At 41.0% G+C, this 20,785-nt stretch overlaps 2 protein-coding genes across 6 annotated transcripts in view; one reads left to right on the top strand and one right to left on the bottom strand.

The window, feature by feature from the left end:
* The window catches only part of cerkl (ceramide kinase-like), a 244,244-nt gene extending 232,533 nt beyond the window's left edge, over nt 1-11,711 (top strand). For all 4 annotated transcript variants that reach the window (XM_068035551.1, XM_068035550.1, XM_068035548.1 and 1 more), the window contains 5 exons: nt 3,714-3,748; nt 3,853-3,961; nt 5,665-5,761; nt 6,971-7,170; nt 7,554-11,711. In XM_068035551.1, the coding sequence (XP_067891652.1) occupies nt 3,714-3,748; nt 3,853-3,961; nt 5,665-5,761; nt 6,971-7,170; nt 7,554-7,635 (523 nt within the window). In that variant the 3' untranslated portion in view covers nt 7,636-11,711. The remainder of the gene's footprint in view (nt 1-3,713; nt 3,749-3,852; nt 3,962-5,664; nt 5,762-6,970; nt 7,171-7,553) is intronic.
* The window catches only part of itga4 (integrin alpha 4), a 325,335-nt gene continuing 311,431 nt past the window's right edge, over nt 6,882-20,785 (bottom strand). For both annotated transcript variants that reach the window (XM_068035544.1, XM_068035543.1), the window contains exon 28: nt 6,882-16,336. In XM_068035544.1, coding sequence (XP_067891645.1) covers nt 16,226-16,336 — 111 coding nt within the window. In that variant the 3' untranslated portion in view covers nt 6,882-16,225. The remainder of the gene's footprint in view (nt 16,337-20,785) is intronic.

Raw genomic sequence — 20,785 nt, 5'->3', positions numbered from 1 at the left:
TAAAAACCTGATCAACCATCTGCTGAGCATTCACACTCTCTGCAATATCAGAGAGAAAGAGAGAGAGAGAAAAGGGGAAAGATAGAGAGAAAAAGGGATAGAGGGAGACAGAGAAAAAGAGGGGTCAGAGAGAGAGCAGGGATAGACAGAGAAAGGGAGAGAGGGGGGGCAGAGAGAGAGGAGGAGCGACAGAGAGAGAGAAGGGGGTACATAGGAACATAGGAAGATAGGAACAGGAGTACGCCATTCAGCCCCTCGAGCCTGTCCCACCATTCAATGAGATCATGGCTGATCCACGGCCTAACTCCATATACCTGCCTTTGGCCCATATCCCTTAATATCTTTGCTAAACAAAAATCTATCTATCTCAGATTTAAAATTAACAACTGTTCTAGCTTCAACTGCTGTTTGTGGGAGAGAGTTCCAAACCTCTACCACCCTTTGCGTGAAGACGTGCTTCCTAACATCTCTCCTGAACGATCTGGTCCTAGTTTTTAGACTGTGCCCCCTAGTTTTAGAATCTCCAACCAGTGGAAATAGTTTATCTTTATCTAGCCTGTCTTTTCTTGTTAATATCGTGAAGACTTCAATCAGATCACCCCTTAACCTTCTAAATTCTAGCGAAAACAGGCCTAATTTGTGTAATCTCTCCTCGTAACTTAACCCCTCTAGTCCAGGTATCATTCTTGTAAACCTACGTTGCACTCCCTCCAAGGCCAATATATCCTTCCTAAGGTGTGATGCCCAGAACTGCTCACAGTACTCCAAGTGGGGTCTAACCAGGGTTTTGTACTGCTGCAGCATAACCTCTGTGTCTTTATACTCCAATCCTCTAGATATAAAGGCTAGCATTCCATTAGCCTTTTTGATTATTTTCTGCACTTGCTCGTGGCATTTTAAAGATCTATGCAGCTGAACCCCCAAGTCTCTTTGGACATCCACTGTACTTAACCTGTTCCCATTTAGAAAGTAGCCTGCTCTACCCTTTTTTGGTCCAAAATGGATAACCTCACACTTACCCGCATTGAAATCCGTCTGCCACAGTTTTTCCCATTCACCTAGTCTGTCAATATCTCTTTGCGATTTTATGCTATCATCTAGACTGTCTACAATGCCGCCTAACTTTGTATCATCAGCAAATTTGGATATATGACTTACTATGCCATCATCCAAGTCGTTAATGAATAATGTGAATAATTGAGGCCCCAACACTGATCCCTGCGGGACACCACTAGTTACATCCTGCCAATCAGAGTACTTACCCATTATCCCCACTCTCTGTCGCCTACCACTCAACCAACTTTCTAATCATGTCAATAATTTGCCCTCAACCCCATGGGCTTCTACCTTAGTTAACAGTCTATAATGTGGGACTTTATCAAATGCCTTCTAGAAGTCCATCTAAATAACATCCATAGACACTCCCCTGTCCACTACCTTAGTCACCTCTTCAAAACATTCAATGAAATTCGTCAGGCATGACCTTCCTGTCATGAATCCATGCTGGCTGTCCCTGATTAGCTGAAATTTTTCTAGGTGTTCAGTCATCCTATCCTTGATTATAGACTCCAGCAACTTGCCCACCACAGATGTCAGGCTAACTGGTCTGTAACTTCCTGGGTTCCCCCTTTCATCCTTCTTAAAAAGTGGAGTGACATGTGCAACTTTCCAATCCAGAGGGACCACTCCTGAATCTAGGAAACTCTAAAAGACTATAGTTAGGGCATCTACAATGTGCTCCCCTACTTCCTTTAACACCCTCGGATGGAAACCATCAGGTCCTGGGGATTTCTCACTCTTTAGTTCCATTAATTTCCTTGTTACTGATGATTTACTTACGTTAATTGTATTAAGTCCTTGTCCCCTATCGGCTATTTATTTTTTCGGGACTTCCGGCAAGTTATCCTCCTTTTCAACTGTAAATACTGAGGCAAAGTAATTGTTCAACATGTCTGCCATTTCCCCATTATCAATGACAATATCTCCATTTTCAACTTTTGGTGGGCCTACATTGCTCTTGACCACCCGTTTTCCCTTTATGTAACTATAAAATTTCTTCTTATTGATTTTGATGTCCCTTACAAGTTTCCTTTCATAATCTCTTTTAATAGCTCTTATAAGCTGCTTTGTGACCCTTTGCTGGTCTTTGTATCGATCCCATTCGGTGGATTTGTGCTGCGTTTTACATTTTTGTAAGCCATTTCTTTTTGTTTTATGCTGTCCCTAATCTCTTTAGTTGTCCATGGCTGTTTTTTCTGTGAAGTGGAGCTTTTTCCTCTCGGGTATATACTCGCTCTGTATTTCGTTAAATGTTTCCTTAAATATTCTCCACTGGGGACAGAGAGATAGAGAGGGAGATAGAGTGATCAAGACCACTCTTGACAGAATGACATCTATCCAGAATACTCCCCATCCCTACAAGGAGTGTTCGGGCAAACATTGACTACTTGTGCAAGCAAAAAATGCCAGGTATCTCACTAAATTAGTGTCCAATAGTGAACAGAAAGTAAGTCAACAAATTAGTCTCCTCATTTAAAGTTTATTCACAAAAATGTACATTTGTTGCTGTTTTGATGAATAGTAAGATAAATTGTAATGCATTTATCTTTTTGAAATTGCCTCACTGACCCCCCCCCCCCATGTAAGACAAAAATTGTAATATGGACCCCTATGCGAGAAGGCTGGACAATGCTGCTCTGCAGGGATTTGTGGCATCTGTGAACAGGACAAGCAACAGCATAGCTTTTTAACTAATCAGATTGAAGTACCTTAACTGAGACACGCAAAGTCTAAACCAGGAAGTATAAAGCAGGAAATATAAATTAGATTTAAATGATGTACAGAATGTGAAATAAAGCAAGATTAAGGGAGAGAGAAATAAGAAACAGACAAGAAAATAAAGTTAAATATGCACTTGGTAGTACAGAACTTGAGTATTGCTGAAAAAAGAGACAAGCTGTCGAAGCTTTGCATCTTGCACTTATCAGGACAGAGGCAAAAATGCCCAAATTTGAAAGGGAGCACAATTTATACTGCGTGAGAAAAGGGGTGCCGGTTTATTGACAAGTTGACTCTGACTGGTTGAAGCATTACCATGGAGTATACACCAGGGAACTGTTGGCCCCATGCTGTTGTTTAATTCAAAAAAGGTGCAACACCTGGACATGTTCCTTTTGCCTGCAGAGGAGAGGTCCCTGCGTATGTAGCTTCTAGCAAGTGTAAGTGAGCCACATTGTGAGCCAAACTGATCATCTTAAATTGGTTGTTAGCGTAATTCTTAACACACTCGGGATTGCTCATCAAGTACTGTCCAATTGCGGAATCACATCCAACGTTATACATTGTGTCCAGAAATTTGTGAGCACGCGCTGGTTGAGTATGGTCAGTATCCTGCCTATTGCAAACAGCCGAAGGGACATGCTGTCTGATACGATCCTCCAGTCATTAGGACGTACGGCCTACGTACCTGGCGAGGATTGCCACAGTGCACTGTCTGGTTGAGCATCTCTGATGTCAGCTTCTGGATTTCATGTTTAACTGCGCATATTCGAACTCCAGAAGTTTCTTTTGCTGTCAGATTTTCTCCGTTAAAGCAGTGAAAGCTGTTAGCCACATTGATATTCTCACCACAAATTCCAGGCCATTATATTTTCTTCTCAAAATGGATCTGCTTGTGATATTGACAAATTACTTATCTTTCCATTATGTTTTAGAAATGAAGATGAAATGAATGCTATTGAACAATGTAGTGAGTACTGAATGTCAATTTAAAAACAGATTCAGTAAATTTGAAGTGTGAACTTGTCTTTGTGGTATGCTTGTGCAGCAACATTAATTTGTGGTGCTTTTCAGATGATGAAGATAAATGGCAAACCATGCAGGGGCATTTCCTCAATATTAGCATTATGGCCATTCCATGTCTTTGTTCCATGGCACCAAGAGGCCTTGCACCTAATACCAGGTCAGTGGATTCAGAGAAGTAGGCCAATCCCTATATCTATCCCCCCCCCCGAAGTTTTGGATTCATTCCCAGAAATATGCACTTTGATGTACATATTCTGGACCCTTATGAGGGCATAGACTGCAGTTGACATAGTAATCTCATGGTTTATAAATGGTTGCTGGTTGAGTCAGCTGAGGTCAAGGTTGAAATAATCATTGGATAATGTTCAAATTAGGCTCGCTGACAGTTGGATTTTAGAAAAGCACACCTTCCCGCATTACTCAAGGACTGTTAAATTCCTGAAAGCTTTTTGTGGAAGGATGCACTGGAGCTTATCTTTACTCACTTTCACATTTATTGTACAGAGTAAAAAGGATTACAAACAAGTAGCACCTCACTCAAAACCTCCCCCAGTCTCAGTAAGAGTCTCCTTAATAAGTACTCAAGTAAGACTCTAATCAACACTCTCCACCTACATATAATTAAACAATTGATACATAATTAACAAGGATAACATGCAAACTAGCTTAAATGATTTGTCTTAAACCTGTAAAGTATTTTTTTCAAAGTACTTAAATACGACAGGAAGTACATCAACAACCATTTGCAATGTTAAATCAGAATGCTGTAAACTAGGATTATTCTGATTAAACACACACCGAAATGCTGTAACTAATTTGCAACATTTCTTTTTTCCACTAAATGTCCTGAAGTGCATTGATAACTTAGCATGAACTTTTGCATTCATCAGCTTTTATGTATCAAGAAGTACTGAGCTTCTAAAAAGGCTAAAAATTGCTGTTAGCAATATTAGCAGACAAGCACTTAATTCATTCATATAACATGCTTAGGACATTCCTGTCCACTCTTTTAATGGCATCATTAATCCATTCATTATTAATGCTCATCCACTGATATCACCAACAGTAATTTGTAGCCTACAGATTCAGTAAGGCTGCAATTGTACGGCCCTCCAACGAGCAGGCTTGTGGCGGTAGGGCCGTAAAATTGAGTGGGAGGTGTGGGCCGTTCCTGACGCCTTCCCGTCCCCGTTGCACTTTTACACGGGGTAGCGGCGGCGAGCAACGACCTGCCAGCCCCAGACCAATCAAGGCCCTTAAGTGGCCAATTAACTGGCACTTAAGGGCCTCCTCCCACCACCATGGTGGCATTTTACCCATGGTGGCCGGACCGCAAAGGCTGCAAGAATGCTGCCAGGTAAAACCTGGCGGCCTTCTTGCAGGCTGAGGGATGGTGGGGGGGAGGAGGTTTCTCCTGATCAGGCACCCTATGCCCCACGGAGGGCCGTCCTGAAGCCCAAACTGCCCCTCAGCTGACCTCCTTTGCCTCGCTGGGGCCCAGCCGATTGTCCACGGCAAGGCCCCAAAAACTTACCTTAGTTTCGGAGCTGGCCTTCCTCTTACATCCATTGCTCCTGGTGGCGCAGCTGGGACTAAGATCTGTTGGCCCACTGATTGGTCGGCAGCTCCATTAGGTGGGACCTCCTGCCTCAAGGAGGTGGAAGTCCCACCCAAGGCCAATTAAGGGCTTGGGAAGCGAAAATTCCCAGCGTGGCTCCCCAGGCCCAGTGGAGGCAGGCCCAATATAAAATTCCAGCCTAAGAGTTCAAACCAGAAACATTTTCCTGTATAACAGTTTTTAATTCATTGTTTAAACTGAACATAATGTGCCTTTTGTGAGCATTTAATTTTCTATTCTAGATTGGATAATGGAAGCATGTCACTTATTGCTGTTCGAAACAGTTCACGAGCAGATTTTGTAAAACACCTAAAACGATATGGTAACCTAAAGAATCAGGTAAACTCAAAATATGTGGGTTTTTTTAGACCCACTTAATTAGTTTTCCTAGATTAATAGTAAATCCTATAGACTTCTCATAATTGTGTTAGCATGCTTTGTCCTCCTAAGGAGAATTAGTTTCCTATCACAAGACATCAGATGCTGAATTGTTACTTAATATAAAACATTGTACAACCTAATCCAGATTAGCTCTTATCAATGTGGCTATTTTTATTTGCATGAATTTACAATCCACTCATTTTGCCCATCTATAAATAGTTGTGGAGCTGTCTGAATTTTAAACAATAATTAATTACACTTATAAAGACTTATGTATTTACATTTCAGTAATCATCTCCAATTTAGTATATTGTCTTTCTGGGTTTTTGCACTAGATAATCTCCTCAGGTGAACATCACAGATCACTCTGTGAGCGAGTCCTTACTCCCTATAAACTTCAGTGTGTATGAACTTGTAAGCTAATGACTTGCAAAAAAAAGGGCTGAATTTTATGGGCCCCCACGGGATGGGAATGGAGGCAGAGGGGTCCATAAAATTTCATCGGAAGGCAGGAGGTAGAGTGCCCATCACCTTCCTGTTGCCTTCCAATTTAGTCTGGGATGGGGAAGGCCAAGGATGATCTTCCAGCCCCAAGCCAATTGAGGCCCTTAAGTGGTCAATTAATGGCCACTTAAGGGCCTCTTCCCACCTACACCTCAGTTTAACAGAAGGCCACAGGGAGACACTGCCAGGTAAAGCCTGGCAGCCTCCTAGTGGGCTCAGGGGAGGGCCCTCCTTTGGGGACAATCTAGGGCCACCCCCTCCCCTCCCCTCCACCCCCGGAGTGATTGCTACCCCCCGTGATGATCCCCTGACCTTCACTATCCCCATTCCCCACCCTGTCGCCAGGGCCTGCAAAATGCCTCCAGCGACCCCAACCCCACTCATTTCCCCTGGGGTCTTCTCTCTTCGGTACTGCAGTGCTACTGGCCCTCCGATTGGCCTGCAATTAACTAGTTCCGAGTGTCCAACGGAGGACCAAGGCGGGGTCTCCACCCACCTTTCTGCCAGCCATTGGGACGCCTGTCTCCATAACAAAGTTCAGCCCAAAGAAAAGTGACTACCAAAAAGAACTGACGATGGTCAATGGTTGATGTATTTAATTTTAAAATTTTAAGCTCAATAAACATTGATTTACACCTTTGCACATTGTCTTGTTCCTTGTAGTTTAATTTTCCCTTTGTGGAGACATATACAGTCCAGGAAGTTAAAATCCGATCAAGGACTAAATACGGATGGACCGATGAGACATCAGAAGAGAATGCTGATTTTCATTCATGTCGCTCCTCTGTGATTTCTTTGAAAGGAAGCTGTCCATGGAATGTTGATGGCGACTTAATGGAGGGAACTTCAGAAGTTCATATAAAGTAAGCATTGAATATTTACAGATGCAACTGTCAGATGTTTGCAGCAACTCTTGAATTTTTATATTAGAATGTAGATATTTTTATACACTTTCATTTGAGATTAACTTTGTGAGTAAAAAAACATTCAAAACCAACGAAGCGAACAAAAACTACCAAACCACATGGTTTTATCCTGTGAGCTGAAAGTTATTCAAGATCTCAGTTTAATAGGTGCACAAGAAGTTGTATTATATTGTTTATTAATGAACTAAAAATTTATCTTTGTAGCCCAAGATGTACTCTTTCATTATTGAAACACCATCTACTGATGAGTATAGAACAGGATTACATAATGAAATATAGGTCTTCTGAATTTTGTAATTTTTTTCCCTTGAATTTCATAGGATTCACTCACAGCTAATTACGCTGTATGGAAGGAATATTGAAGAATGTGATGATCTTACAGTTAAGTGCAGCTGCCTATAGTGAAGATAATACCAAATGATTCCTGGAGTGATTTGTAATTCACCAAAGTATTCTGAGGGAGATGATCAGGATTATTTTCAGACTATAACCACAATTGAACTCTGTGCAACTACTTTTTTTAAATAAAATTACTACATTTTGTTAAGTTGTATATTTGTGCAATATATTAATGTATAATTTTTATAGTTTTGAAATTGTTTTCCGAAAAGTGTACTTTTGAGAATGTATCCATTATTAATTTATGTAACATTGGAGGAAGATTTCCTGTGTACTATGTGTAGTGAAATTGTAAATGTGTTTATATCACTGATTTTGCCATGTGTAGCACAAAGAAATCCCCAGTATAGTATACTTCAAAGAAATTTCATGCAAGAACCAAAAGAACAAGGATCTGTATATGGCCTGTTGATTATTTTATACTCCGCAAAGCGACAGGAATATTATAGTAGGAAAGTGGTAGAATTTACAATAATGGGAATTTCTAAAATGGCTAATTGTAAAAACAGACAGTAGGACAATTTGGGGAATGTAAGGAATTGATTTTATAGTACACATTGTATTCTGAGGTGAAGAAAATGGAGCTTTACAAACAAAAGGTAGATGATGAGCAATGGAATTCTAAACAAAAATGTCTACGCTTACTGTGTAGTAATCCACTTTATTTTGAAATGTTTGCTTCCAATTTTTGGATTTCCGTATTACACAGTGTGAGGAAGGTTTGTGTGTTTGGTATAAACTATTAGATTTGGTTTACACATGACTTTCAAAATTTCTTGTGACTTGTACAAATGCAAACATTCCTTTTGACTTCTAGTTTGTTAATTAATTTTAATCTCTTATTCGTCTTCCACTAGAGGGAGAGGTAGAACTCTCCAAGATAATAGGTATACTCATCATTCTGAGCAGTTCCCCTTAATTTGTCAGTTTGTTACTCTGTTTTTTCTTGTCCAGTTCCACAACTCTTCAGGGTTTAAACTTCTGACTGATATTTATCCTGAAGCTTAATATAATTTGAATTGACATTCTGTACAGTGGGATATTGAGCTTCATTTGAATCTGAATAATTTTGAATAACTTTCTTAAGGTTAATTTGTTTTTACTAAAATTGCCTGACAAAAATTAAGCTACACATTCCTACCTAATAATTAAATTTGATGAAATGCTGGTCTCTTCCAGCGTGGCATTTTCCAGCTCGGCATCTTCAGCTTAGTGACAAGTGCTGGTGTCTCTTTAAATAGTTGGCTAAGCTTGGAGCCTAGCACCTGAGTTAGGCTTCCATTCACTTGATGATGCATTCCTATTTCTTTTTCCTACTCGTCGATCTCCCATGGCATTGCAAACAGAGAGTCAAAATGAAGCGTAGCCTTCAGGTCAAGTGGAGTTAAGAGGGTGGGGGATAATTAGATGGGGGCTGAGTGGGCCAGAGAGGTCAAAGGTGGAGGGGTGGGGTGGGGAATGCAGTTGGAAGCCGAAGGAGAAGACAGAAGGGTTGGAGAAGGGGAAACAAGGACTAAAGTAAAAAAAAACATGGTCAAAGGCTGGGACCAAAGGAACAAATAGACTTTAGATAGAGCATACTTAGCCTGGGTGGTTGGGGAAGAGATTTGAAGACCATTGGAAAATTTGATAGATGAGTTGCAGCTGCACACAGTTACAACAAGTGGTGCATAGCTGGATGGGGGAGGATAAGGGGAATTTGAAAGAAGCAAGGTGGAAGGATTTTGGGCAAAGAGGGCTGGATGTGAACACGAGTGAGAAAAATGAAGGAAGGGGATTCAGGGTAGACCAGGGAAGATAGAGGGACCAGGACAAGGATGGAGAGAGAAGAGGGTTAACAGATCAGGGAGAGACAGGAAGGGGAGAAAAATCAACTCATTGCTTGGGGGGAAAAAAATCAGTTCCAGAAAAATGATTGAGATGTAAAAATATACTTTTTTCCCATTGTGTCACCTGGTGGCCAGAGCTTGTAACTAAGTGTCATAGGTTATCAGATTAATGGTAGAATCTTATTACAAACATATGGGAGTAGATATAATTAACATGGAACTCTCCATAAGGAATTTTGACCAATGACAGGACTTACCCATTTTAATTATATACTAGTTGATATTTGGTAATGTTGCCTATGGGGAGTCAAGACCAAATGCAATCTGCAGGTGAAGTAGATTTAGAGGGCATGGGGTTTATTTGGACCTGGCATGTAAATGTAATTTAGTTATTTTAAAATCATTTTCTACTTTTTACTTTTAAATTTCCATTATAAATTCCCATCTCTATATTTACAATGGAAATTGCCTATGTAAACTTGTTACACTGTAATTGCATTTGCACCAGTGGTGCAATTGGGAGTAATAGCAGATTGACAACTTTCCACAGGTAGTTTCCTTGATAAATGTGGACATCGGAACTTAAGATTGAAAAATTAGCAAGAACTGCATGCAGATGTAATTTTTTTCAAGTATTATAGATATGTTTGTCTTATTTTCATTTTCCTTCATAGGCTAGCTTTCCTTTTCTTACAGTTGCTTCCATCATTCTCTTGTCTAACAATTTATAGAGTCTCCTACATCATGATTCTCAGAAATGCTGGTAGAGTCTCTACTGATGTCAGCATTGCCAATTCAGTCTTACATAAATTTTGGCTTAACCCACAAGTAGATCAATTAGCAATGTCCTTAAAGGGGAATGTCCCTCACCAAAATGTTCTTAGAGAAGGTGGTTTGCCTTCTTTGCCAACCACCAACCCAACACTCAAGTGGCATTTTGCATTACACTCACAGCAGCTCCCATGTTCAGGATTACTACTGTGCTATCACTTGGATTCCTTAATTGGCTGCTCCATTATTATAGAAATTCTTCTTGTGCTTAGCATAGGCATAACATTGGCAAATTCCAATTAATTTTTCCTGCAACCAGATAGGGTCCCCTTGGGAGGGATTGGCCCACATCTTCTATTTCAAGAAGCAAATCATTTCCTACAAGCCTTTTTCTCTAGAAGCACCTCATCAATAATGGAAGAAATTGCAGAAGAAAGTAATACCTCACTTATACATTGAATGACTCAATTCTTTTACAGGCATTGTTATTTTAAAATGCTTGAAGGTATTGTCGGATAATAATCTGAAAAGTCACAGTTAAGTTTGAGTTGTTGATATTACCTGTATTTAAATGTAACATCTGCTCTTTGCAAAAGACTGTCCTAAACACTTTGATTCATCATTTGGAAACAAAAATTCATTTTTCAAAAAATATTAAAATTATTAACAGATATTATTTGTCATCTCAAGAATTACAAAGCTATTTCCTGAAATGGGCTTCTTCCAGACCCACTTGTTATAATTGAATGTTTTGGCCATTTTGCAGAAGATAAATAGAAAACACTAACACCAGGGGCAATACAATTGGTGGAAGTATTGTAACAACTCTTCTAAAATGTAGACAAGATTAGATTAGAGATACAGCACTGAAACAGGCCCTTCGGCCCACCGAGTCTGTGCCGAACATCAACCACCCATTTATACTAATCCTACACTAATCCCATATTTCTACCAAACATCCCCACCTGTCCCTATATTTCCCTACCACCTACTTATACTAGTGACAATTTATAATGGCCAATTTACCTATCAACCTGCAAGTCTTTTGGCGTGTGGCGGTTTGCATATTCATTACTTACGGTAATTAGACAAATATGCAAAACAATCTTGAAGTTTTTCCTCAATGGAAAATACATTTTTCCTACAAAAGAATCCAAAATATACAAAGGAATTAAACTGATATGCAGTTATGTCTTTTGATGCTTCCACAGCAGCTATTTGCAGGCTGCAAAGCTGCAACTGAAGTAAAATGAATTTGATTTAATTAGTAAATAGTGCTATCAAAAGCATGTGGTCAAAGGACAAAGAACCATTATTTTAGAAAAGAATTATGAATGCAATACGATTTATATACAAGTACAATTAATAGTTTGTTTACAGCTATTTTACAAAAATGCACATAATCCGGTACAGTAAGGCATAGTTGTGCATTTTCTATAATTTAATGCTCAACAGATGTTTGCTACAACATCCTAACAATTATAGAAGATTTAAATACTATAATATTGAATTAAAAGGATTTTGTGGATATTAAAAATGCTTAGTTTTGATTGTATTATTCTCAAGTACAACTAAGTGTTTTATTTTAGTTTCAAAGTGGGCTAAATTAGAACGAACCTTAAATATATGTAAGTTTACATGCAGTTCTAAATCAGTAAGGAGTCACAGTTGTTACTGATGCAAATACAGGTCTGAACCAAATCCACAGTTATGAAGAGAACATATAGACTAAATATTATTGGTTGAGTGTTTGATTATATCAAATCTGATAATGAGAGCATGACTGGATTGAAGATTGTTTCTTTTACCACATGCAGTAGCTAAAAAGTTATGTTAATAAGCTGGAAAAGGGAAGAGATTTTCTTTATTCTTAGGAAAAAGTTAAATCAGGGGTGAGGGACTAGAGAGGCTGGGGTTGTTCTCCTTAAAGCAAAGAGTGTTAAGGGGAGATTTCATAGAATCAAAGAATGATGCAGCACAGGAGGAGATCATTCAGTCCATCAAGTCTGCACCTGCTCTTTCAAAGAGCAGTTAGTCCCACTCCCCTGCTCTTTGCCCATATCCCTGCAACTTCTCCTTCATGTATTTATCCAATTCCCTCTTGAATGCTACTATTGAATCTGTAACCACAACCCGATGAGGCAATGAGTTCCAAATCCTAATCACTCATTGCACAAAAAAGCTTTTGCTCATGTATGGTTCTTTTGCCGATCACCTTAAATTTGTGCCTTCTCAAATTGATCGTTCAGCTGCTGCAAACAGTTTCTTATTATGTACCCTTTCCTATCCTGAGTGGCATGAAACAGGGCTGTGTTCTCACACCCACACTTTTTGGGATTTTCTTCTCCCTGCTGCTTTCAGATGCGTTCAAGTCCTCTGAAGAAGGAATTTTCCTCCACACAAGATCAGGGGGCAGGTTGTTCAACCTTGCCCGTCTAAGAGCGAAGACCAAAGTACGGAAAGTCCTCATCAGGGAACTCCTCTTTGCTGACGATGCTGCTTCAGCATCTCACACTGAAGAGTGCCTGCAGAGTCTCATCGACAGGTTTGCGGCTGCCTGCAATGAATTTAGCCTAACCATCAGCCTCAAGAAAATGAACATCATGGGGCAGGACGTCAGAAATGCTCCATCCATCAATATTGGCGACCACGCTCTGGAAGTGATTCAAGAGTTCACCTACCTAGGCTCAACTATCACCAGTAACCTGTCTCTAGATGCAGAAATCAACAAGCGCATGGGAAAGGCTTCCACTGCTATGGCCAGACTGGCCAAGAGAGTGTGGGAAAATGGCGCACTGATACGGAACACAAAAGTCCGAGTGTATCAGGCCTGTGTCCTCAGTACCTTGCTCTATGGCAGCGAGGCCTGGACAACGTATGTCAGCCAAGAGCGACGTCTCAATTCATTCCATCTGCCTCTGGAGAATACTTGGCATCAGGTGGCAGGTCCGTATCTCCAACACAGAAGTCCTCGAGGCGCCAACATCCCCAGCTTGTACACACTACTGAGTCAGCGGCGCTTGAGATGGCTTGGCCATGTGAGCCGCATGGAAGATGGCAGGATCCCCAAAGACACATTGTACAGCGAGCTCGCCACTGGTATCAGACCCACCGGCCGTCCATGTCTCCGCTTCAAAGACGTCTGCAAACGCGACATGAAATCCTGTGACATTGATCACAAGTCGTGGGAGTCAGTTGCCAGCGTTCACCAGAGCTGGCGGGCAGCCATAAAGACGGGGCTAAAATGTGGCGAGTCGAAGAGACTTAGTAGTTGGCAGGAAAAAAGACAGAGGCGCAAGGGGAGAGCCAACTGTGCAACAGCCCCGACAAACAAATTTCTCTGCAGCACCTGTGGAAGAGCCTGTCACTCTAGAATTGGCCTTTATAGCCACTCCAGGCGCTGCTTCACAAACCACTGACCACCTCCAGGCGCGTATCCATTGTCTCTCGAGATAAGGAGGCTAAAGAAGAAACGCTTGATGATTTTAAACACCTCTATTAAATCTTCTCTTAGCCTTCTATGCTCTAATGAGAACAATCCCAGCTTCTCTATGTAACTGCAATCTCTCATCCCCAGAACTATTCAGTAAATCTCTCTGTACCCTCTCCAAAGCGTTCCTAAAGTGTGGTTCCCAGAATTGCACATGATACTCCAGCTGGGCCTGAACTAGTGTTTTATGTAGGTTCAGCATAACATCCTGGCTTTTGTACTCGATGCTTCTTTTTATAAGGCCCAAGAACCCACATGCTTTATTAACTGCTTTGTGAGCCAGTCCTGCCACCTTTCAAGATTTGTGCACAAACACCCCCAGGTCTTTCTGTTTTTACACCCCATTTAAAATTGTGCCATTTAGCATGTATTGTCTCTGCTTATCCTACCAAAATGCATCATCTCTCACCTTTCTGCATTGAATTTCATCAACCAGGTGTCCGTCCATTCTACCAGACTGTCCATGCCCTCTTGAAGTCTTTTATCTTCCTCAATGTTTACTTTAATAGAGATTTTGATAGAATAAATAGCGGGCAACTGTTTCTACTGGCAGGCATGTCAGTAACCAGAGGAGACAGATTTAAGATAAGTTGCAAAAGAACCAGAGGTGGGTTGGGGTTGGGAGTGAGGGGGGATGAATTTTTTTTAATGCAGCAAGTAGTTATGATATGGAATGTATTGCCTGAAAGTGTGGTGGAAGAAGATTCAATGGGCTGGATTTTACCAGTCCCCCAACATCGGGGATCATGGCAGGGGGGCCCAGAAAATACCTTGGGAGAGGCCCGCTACAGGCCTCAGCGCCAGGAAGGCCCTGCCCCATATTACTGGCAGTGGCAAGGCCTCATGGTGGCCCCCTCAACGCTCAGCGACGGAAACGTTATCTAAGTATTTAAATAAATGTTAATTAATGAATATGTATTTACCTTCTCGCGACGGCTGTCCCGCTCCGATATTCCAGCCAGATGCCGCAACACCCGCGCCTTTGGATCTCCGTTCGGAAATCCGAGGCGAACACTGATGGGGGGGGTGGTGGGGAGTAGGGAAAACTCTTACGATTGGTGGGAAGGGGTTGTAGGTCAAGGGGGTGGGGGGGGGGGGGGGGTGCGGGGAAGTCCGGGATCGGAAAATGAATTTTTTTGTGGGGAAAGGCAATCAATAAAGTCTACAGTCATTGGGAGGGTGTAGGAGAGGGGCTTGAATCATTTATTGAATTTTGCACATTACATTTTTATTGTCTGTGTCCTTAAAAATTTAAATTACATGTAAGGGCTTGAAGCTCTTTAAAGATGGTGCCAACGCCACTTTACTGTTGCCGAGGACGGAGCGCCTGCCCCCTCCCCGTCATCGGGGAGGCGGTCTGCTCCGTCCATGTAAATGAGCTGCCGCACTAATTATCGCAGCGGCTCCGCGGCACACATCTCGCGTGTGCTTCGCACCATTTTATAGCTCGCCGCCGCGATCGGAAAAATTCAGCCCAACAGTAACTTTCGAAACAGAATTGGATGTATTCCCGAATAGGAAATATTTGCAGGGTGAAGGTGAAAGAGAAGAATGGGAGTAGCTGTATATGAGTAAAAAAACCTCTTCAAGAATGCAGTCCCTCTATTTATTTATATGTATTAAAAAACTGATCAGCTGAAACCTTACATATTAATTTTGGGTAGTTTAGTTCATAGACCACATACTAAAACATTGGGCAGTTCTCTAAAAGAAAGTTTACAAGATTATATTGTACAGTTTATAACAGTGTAGGAATGGATTTGTAAATTTAGAGTAGATTTTTAGTTGCTTCCTGGGCGTAAAGCCTGTGTTGTGGATCATCCATCCATTACAGAAACAACCGGGTTTTAATTTCCATTGAAATTAACAGCAATTAAAATTAAGTCGTTTATATAATGGATGTCTAATCCACTATACCAGTTTTATACCCAGGCAGCAAGTAGAAAATGTATGCCTTGGATTTTCAGCTGATGCAATTCTGAAAGAGGGAACAAAATGTTATGCTTACTGTTACTGGTGGGCAGAAGACAAATTCTGTTTAGGTAGGAAATTAGAGATTCTATTAGTGGAGCCCAGTTGGGAGAATGCATTTCTCGATAAACTTGGATTGTTTGCTTTAGATTCAAGGTTAGATTAAAATAAAACCTAAAACAGTAATACATTATTCATTAATGCAGTTGAAATAATCTGTTCAAACAGAGGCAATTTAAAACACTGCATGCATAAAATAGTGCATATTTAGACTCTACAAATTATAATGTGGAATAAATCTTAGTGAAGGTGAGGACACGATGGGCCAAATGGCCTCCTTCTGCACTGTAACAATTCTGTGAATTCTGGCGGAATCATCTAAGGTACAATTTTCAGATATTTTTACTCAAATATACACAAGTTCACATTTTCCAATCTACAAATAATCCCAATGCTGTTTAGTTTGCATTTCATACGTTTTTTGTAAATGCCAAACCTCAATTTTGCATTGTATGGAAGTGTTGTCATTTACTTAATCATCATCATTTTCCTCTTGATGTACTGATTGCCAACTTCCTTGACAGTTGCTTTTTTTATTTTCGTCATTTCTTTTGGCTTTCAGTTGTCTTTTAAAGAATCCACACTAAAGGGGTGGGGTGGGGGAAGGAAATCACAAAATTGTATATGAGTTTCTTACTTTTTGACATTTACATAGTTTTGCAACATTTTTGTGATTGAAATTTCTTAAGTTACTATGATTTTTGTCAGTTATTGGCTGAAACAGCAGCTAAAATAGTGTCCCAATCTTGTCCAAACTAAAAACTGAAATCATCATTGTCCTGCAAGTTGCCTGACATTAACTGGATAAAAAAGCATTGGCAATTCAAGGATAAATTGAATATTGGTGACACCAGACAGAAACATTCTTTAGGTTTTCTATACCTCTTGGAAAAAGTAAAAACATTAAACGATAAAGAAAAACATATTTTAAAATAATCATCTACCTGAAAGAAAACCCACTTTTAAATGCTGACTTTTTTTCTGGGGATGTAGTTGATTCTTAACCACCTGACATAAACCGGGCTGGAAAGCAAATGAAATTCACTGGGTGAGATGATGTACCTATTGGTGTCCTGTCCAGAATTTTTTATGTGGGCATTGCTGACTATGCCAGCATTTATTGCCCAGCCCTAATTGCCTTTCAGAAGGTAGTGGTGAGCTGCCTTCTTGAACCGCTGCAGTCCTTGGGGTGTTAGTACACCAACAGTGCTGTCAGGAAGGGAGTTCCAGGATTTTGACCCAGCAACAGTGAAGGAATGGTGATATAGTTCCAAGTCAGGATGGTGTGTGACTTGGAGGGGAACTTGCAGGTGGTGGTGTTCCCATGCAGCTGCTGCCCTTGTCCTTCTAGGTGGTAGAGGTCGCGGGTTTAGAAGGTGCTGTCGAAGGATCCCTGGTGAGTTGCTGCAGCGCCACTGTTTGTCGGTGGTGGAGTGAATGTTGCAGGTAGTGGATGGGGTGCCAATCAAGCGGGCTGCTTTGTCCTGGATGGTGTTGAGCTTCTTGTGTGTTGTTGGAGCTGCACCCATCCAGGCAAGTGAAGAGTACTCCAACACTTCAATCTGCATATAGACTGGGTAAACCTAATGAGCACTAATGCTGTGGAGGACAAGTTTCTGGAGTGTGTTCGGGATGATTTTCTAGAGCAGTATGTTGAGGAACCGAGAAGAGAACAGGCTATTTTAGATCTAGTATTATGTATCGAGAAAGGGCTCATTAATAATCTTGTTGTGAAAGAACCTTTAGGGATGAGTAACCATAATATGATAGAATTTACCTTATATTTGAAAGTGAGGTAGTTCAATCTGAAGCCAGGGTGTTAAATGTGAACAAAGGAAATTATGAAGGTATGAGGGGCAAATTGGCTGAGTTGGATAGGGAAAATACTTTAAAAGCTATGACAGTGCATAGGCAATGGATAATCTTTAAAGAATTATTACATAGTTTACAGCAACTATACATTCTTTCAGGGTACAAAAACTCCAAAAGTAAAGGCAGTCAACCATGGATAACAAAGGAAGTTAAGGATTGTATAAGATTAAAAGAAAAGGCTTATAAAGTTGCCAGAAATAGTGGTAAACCTGAGGATTGGGAGGATTTTAGTATACAGCAAAGGAGGACGAAGAAACTGATAAAGAAAGGGAGAATAGAATATGAATGTAAGCTAGGAAAAATATAAAAAAGGACTGTAAAAGCTTCTATAAGTAAATAAAAAGGAAATGTTTGCATAAGACAAATGTGGGTCCATTACAGGCAGAGTCAGGAGAATTTATAATGGGGAATAGAAAAATGGCAGAGAAGCTAAATGATTACTTTGTGTCTGTCTTCACTGAGGAAGATACAAGGAACCTCCTAGAATTAGGGATCCAAGGGATTAGGGATGTGGTACCTAAAAGGTTTGCTACAGTAAGAATTAAAGAGTACACAACTGAAAGCTGTGTGAAAGCAAGATGTGGTTGGGGGCTGCGCGCAGATAGTCAGGCAACTCCTGAGAGGAGAAGCACTGATAGTGCCCTTACATGACCAAATAAGGAGTTGTTTTCGCAAACAATGAGAACCAAGGCCGTGGGTGTGAGGAGATAGCAGAAGAAACATCTGGTCCTGACTGTGCAGAGTTTCGAGTAGGTGAGGGGTGGGTCTTGGAAACAGGATTTAACCCCTGACCGAAACTTGGGACGTTACATAAACCCGGGACCAACACTCGCAAGAAGCACCCTGAGTCTGGGGCTCAGAGTACAAAGGGCAGCCGCAAGTCCCAGACTGATCACGTCACATCTTGACGGGTAGTATACTATGCAAGTAGTGAGTCCTTGTACTTTGTGACTTAATGTGCGAATAAATTACTAAAAGACGCCTTCCACCAGTTCTTTATTGTGAGTTCTTTAGAGTAAGTGCAGATTAGGCACAACAGGGAGAATGAGGAATTGAAGGAAGTTAGTATTAGTAAGAAGGTTATATTGGGGATATTAATGGGGCTGAAGGTTGATAAGTCCCCAGGATCTGATATTCTCCATCCCAGAGTTTTAAAAGAGGTAGCGATGGAGATAGTGGGTGCATTGGTGAACATCTTCCAAAATTCTATAGATTCTGGAGTGGTTCCTGCAGATTGGAAGGTAGCAAATGCCATTCTGCTATTTATGAAGGGAGGTCGAGAGAAAATAGGGAATTAAAGACCTGTAATGCTCAAATCTATTCTAAAGGATGTGATAAATGGATACTTGGATAATAATGATATGATCGAGCAGAGTCAACATGGATTTATGAATGGGAAATCATGTTTGACAAATCTTTTGGAATTTTTTGAGGATGTTACTAACAGAATTGATAAAGGGGAGTCAGTGGACATCGTATACTTGGATTTTCAGAAGGCTTTTGATAAAGTCCCCTCGTTGGTAAAATTAAAGCACATGGGATAGGAGGTAATATACTTCTTGTTATTCTGTCATGGGATATTGGCATCGCTGAGACAGGCCAGCATTTGTTGCCCGTCCCTAATTGCCCTTGAACTAAGTGGGATTTAAGAGTCAACCACATTACCGTGGGTCTGGAGTCACATAGGTGAGGATGGCAGATTTGCTTCCCTGAAGGACATTAGTGAATCAGATGAGTTTTTTACAACAATCAACAATGGTTTCATGGTCACCATTAGACTAGATTTTAATTCCAGTTTTATTAATTGAATTCAAATTCCACCATCTGCTGTTGGGATTCAAACCCATGTCTCCAGAGCATTAGCCTGGGGTCTGGATTACTAGTCCAGTGACATTACCACTACGCCACCACCAGGCATGGATTAAGGATTGGTTAACAGGCAGAAAGCAGAGAGTAGGAATAAACGGGTCATTCCCACGTTGGCAGGCTGTGACTGGTGGGGGTACTGCAGGAATCAGTGCTTGGACCCCAGCTGTTCACAATATATATCAATGATTTGGATGTGAGGCCCAAATGTAGTATTTCCAAGTTCGCAGATGACACAAAACTAGGTGGGAATGCGTGTTGTGAAGAAGATGCAAAGCGGCTTCAACGGGATTGGGACAGACTTAATGAGTGGGCAAGAGCGTGGCAGATGGAATATAATGTGGAAAAATTAAGGTTATCCACTTTGGCAGGAGGAATAGATATGCAGAGTATTTCTTAAATGGTAAAAGATTAGAAAATGTAGATGTACAAAGGGACCTGGGTGTCCTTGTCAATAAGTCACTGAAAGCTAACATGCAGGTGCAGCAAGCAACTATGAAGGCTAATGGTATGTTAGCCTTTATCACAAGAGGATTTGAGTACAGGAGTAGTGAAGTCTTGCTTCAATTGTATAGAACTTTGGTTAGACTGTCCCTGGAGTACTGTGTGCAGTTTTGGTCCCCTCACCTTCGGAAGGATATTATTGCCATAGAGGGAGTGCAACGAAGGTTCACCAGACTTGTTCCCGAGATGGCGGGATTGGCCTATGAAGAGAGATTGGGGAAACTGGGCCCGTATTCTCTAGAGTTTCGAAGAATGAGAAATTATCTCATTGAAACCTACAAAATACTTAAAGAGATAGACGGGGTAGATGTAGCTATGATGTTTCTCCTGGTTGGGGAGTCTAGAACCACGGGGCACAATTTCAAAATAAGGGGGAAACCACTTAGGACAGAGATGAGGAAAAATTTCTTTACTCAGAGGGTTGTGAATTTTTGGAATTCTCTACCCCAGAGAGCTGTGGAAGCTCAGTCATTGAGTATGTTTAAAGCAGAGATTGACAGATTTCTAATGACGTAAGGGGATATAAGGATAGTGTGGTAAAAAGGCATCGAAGTGGATGATCAGACATGATCGTATTGAATGGTGGGGCAGGCTCGATGGTCTGAATGGCCTACTCTTGCTCCTATGTTCCTAGTCCTGACTTGTGCCTTGCAGATGGTGGACAGGCATTGAGGAGTCAGGAGGTGAGTCACACGCTGCAGAATTCCCAGCTTCTGACCTGCTCTTGTGGCACAGCATTTATGTGGCCGGTCCAGTTCAGTTTCTGGTCAACAGTGACCCCCAGGATGTT

Source organism: Heterodontus francisci, chromosome 7 (assembly GCF_036365525.1).
Source record: "Heterodontus francisci isolate sHetFra1 chromosome 7, sHetFra1.hap1, whole genome shotgun sequence".
Lineage (NCBI taxonomy): Eukaryota > Metazoa > Chordata > Chondrichthyes > Heterodontiformes > Heterodontidae > Heterodontus > Heterodontus francisci.
This window is presented reverse-complemented; position numbering and strand designations above follow the sequence as displayed.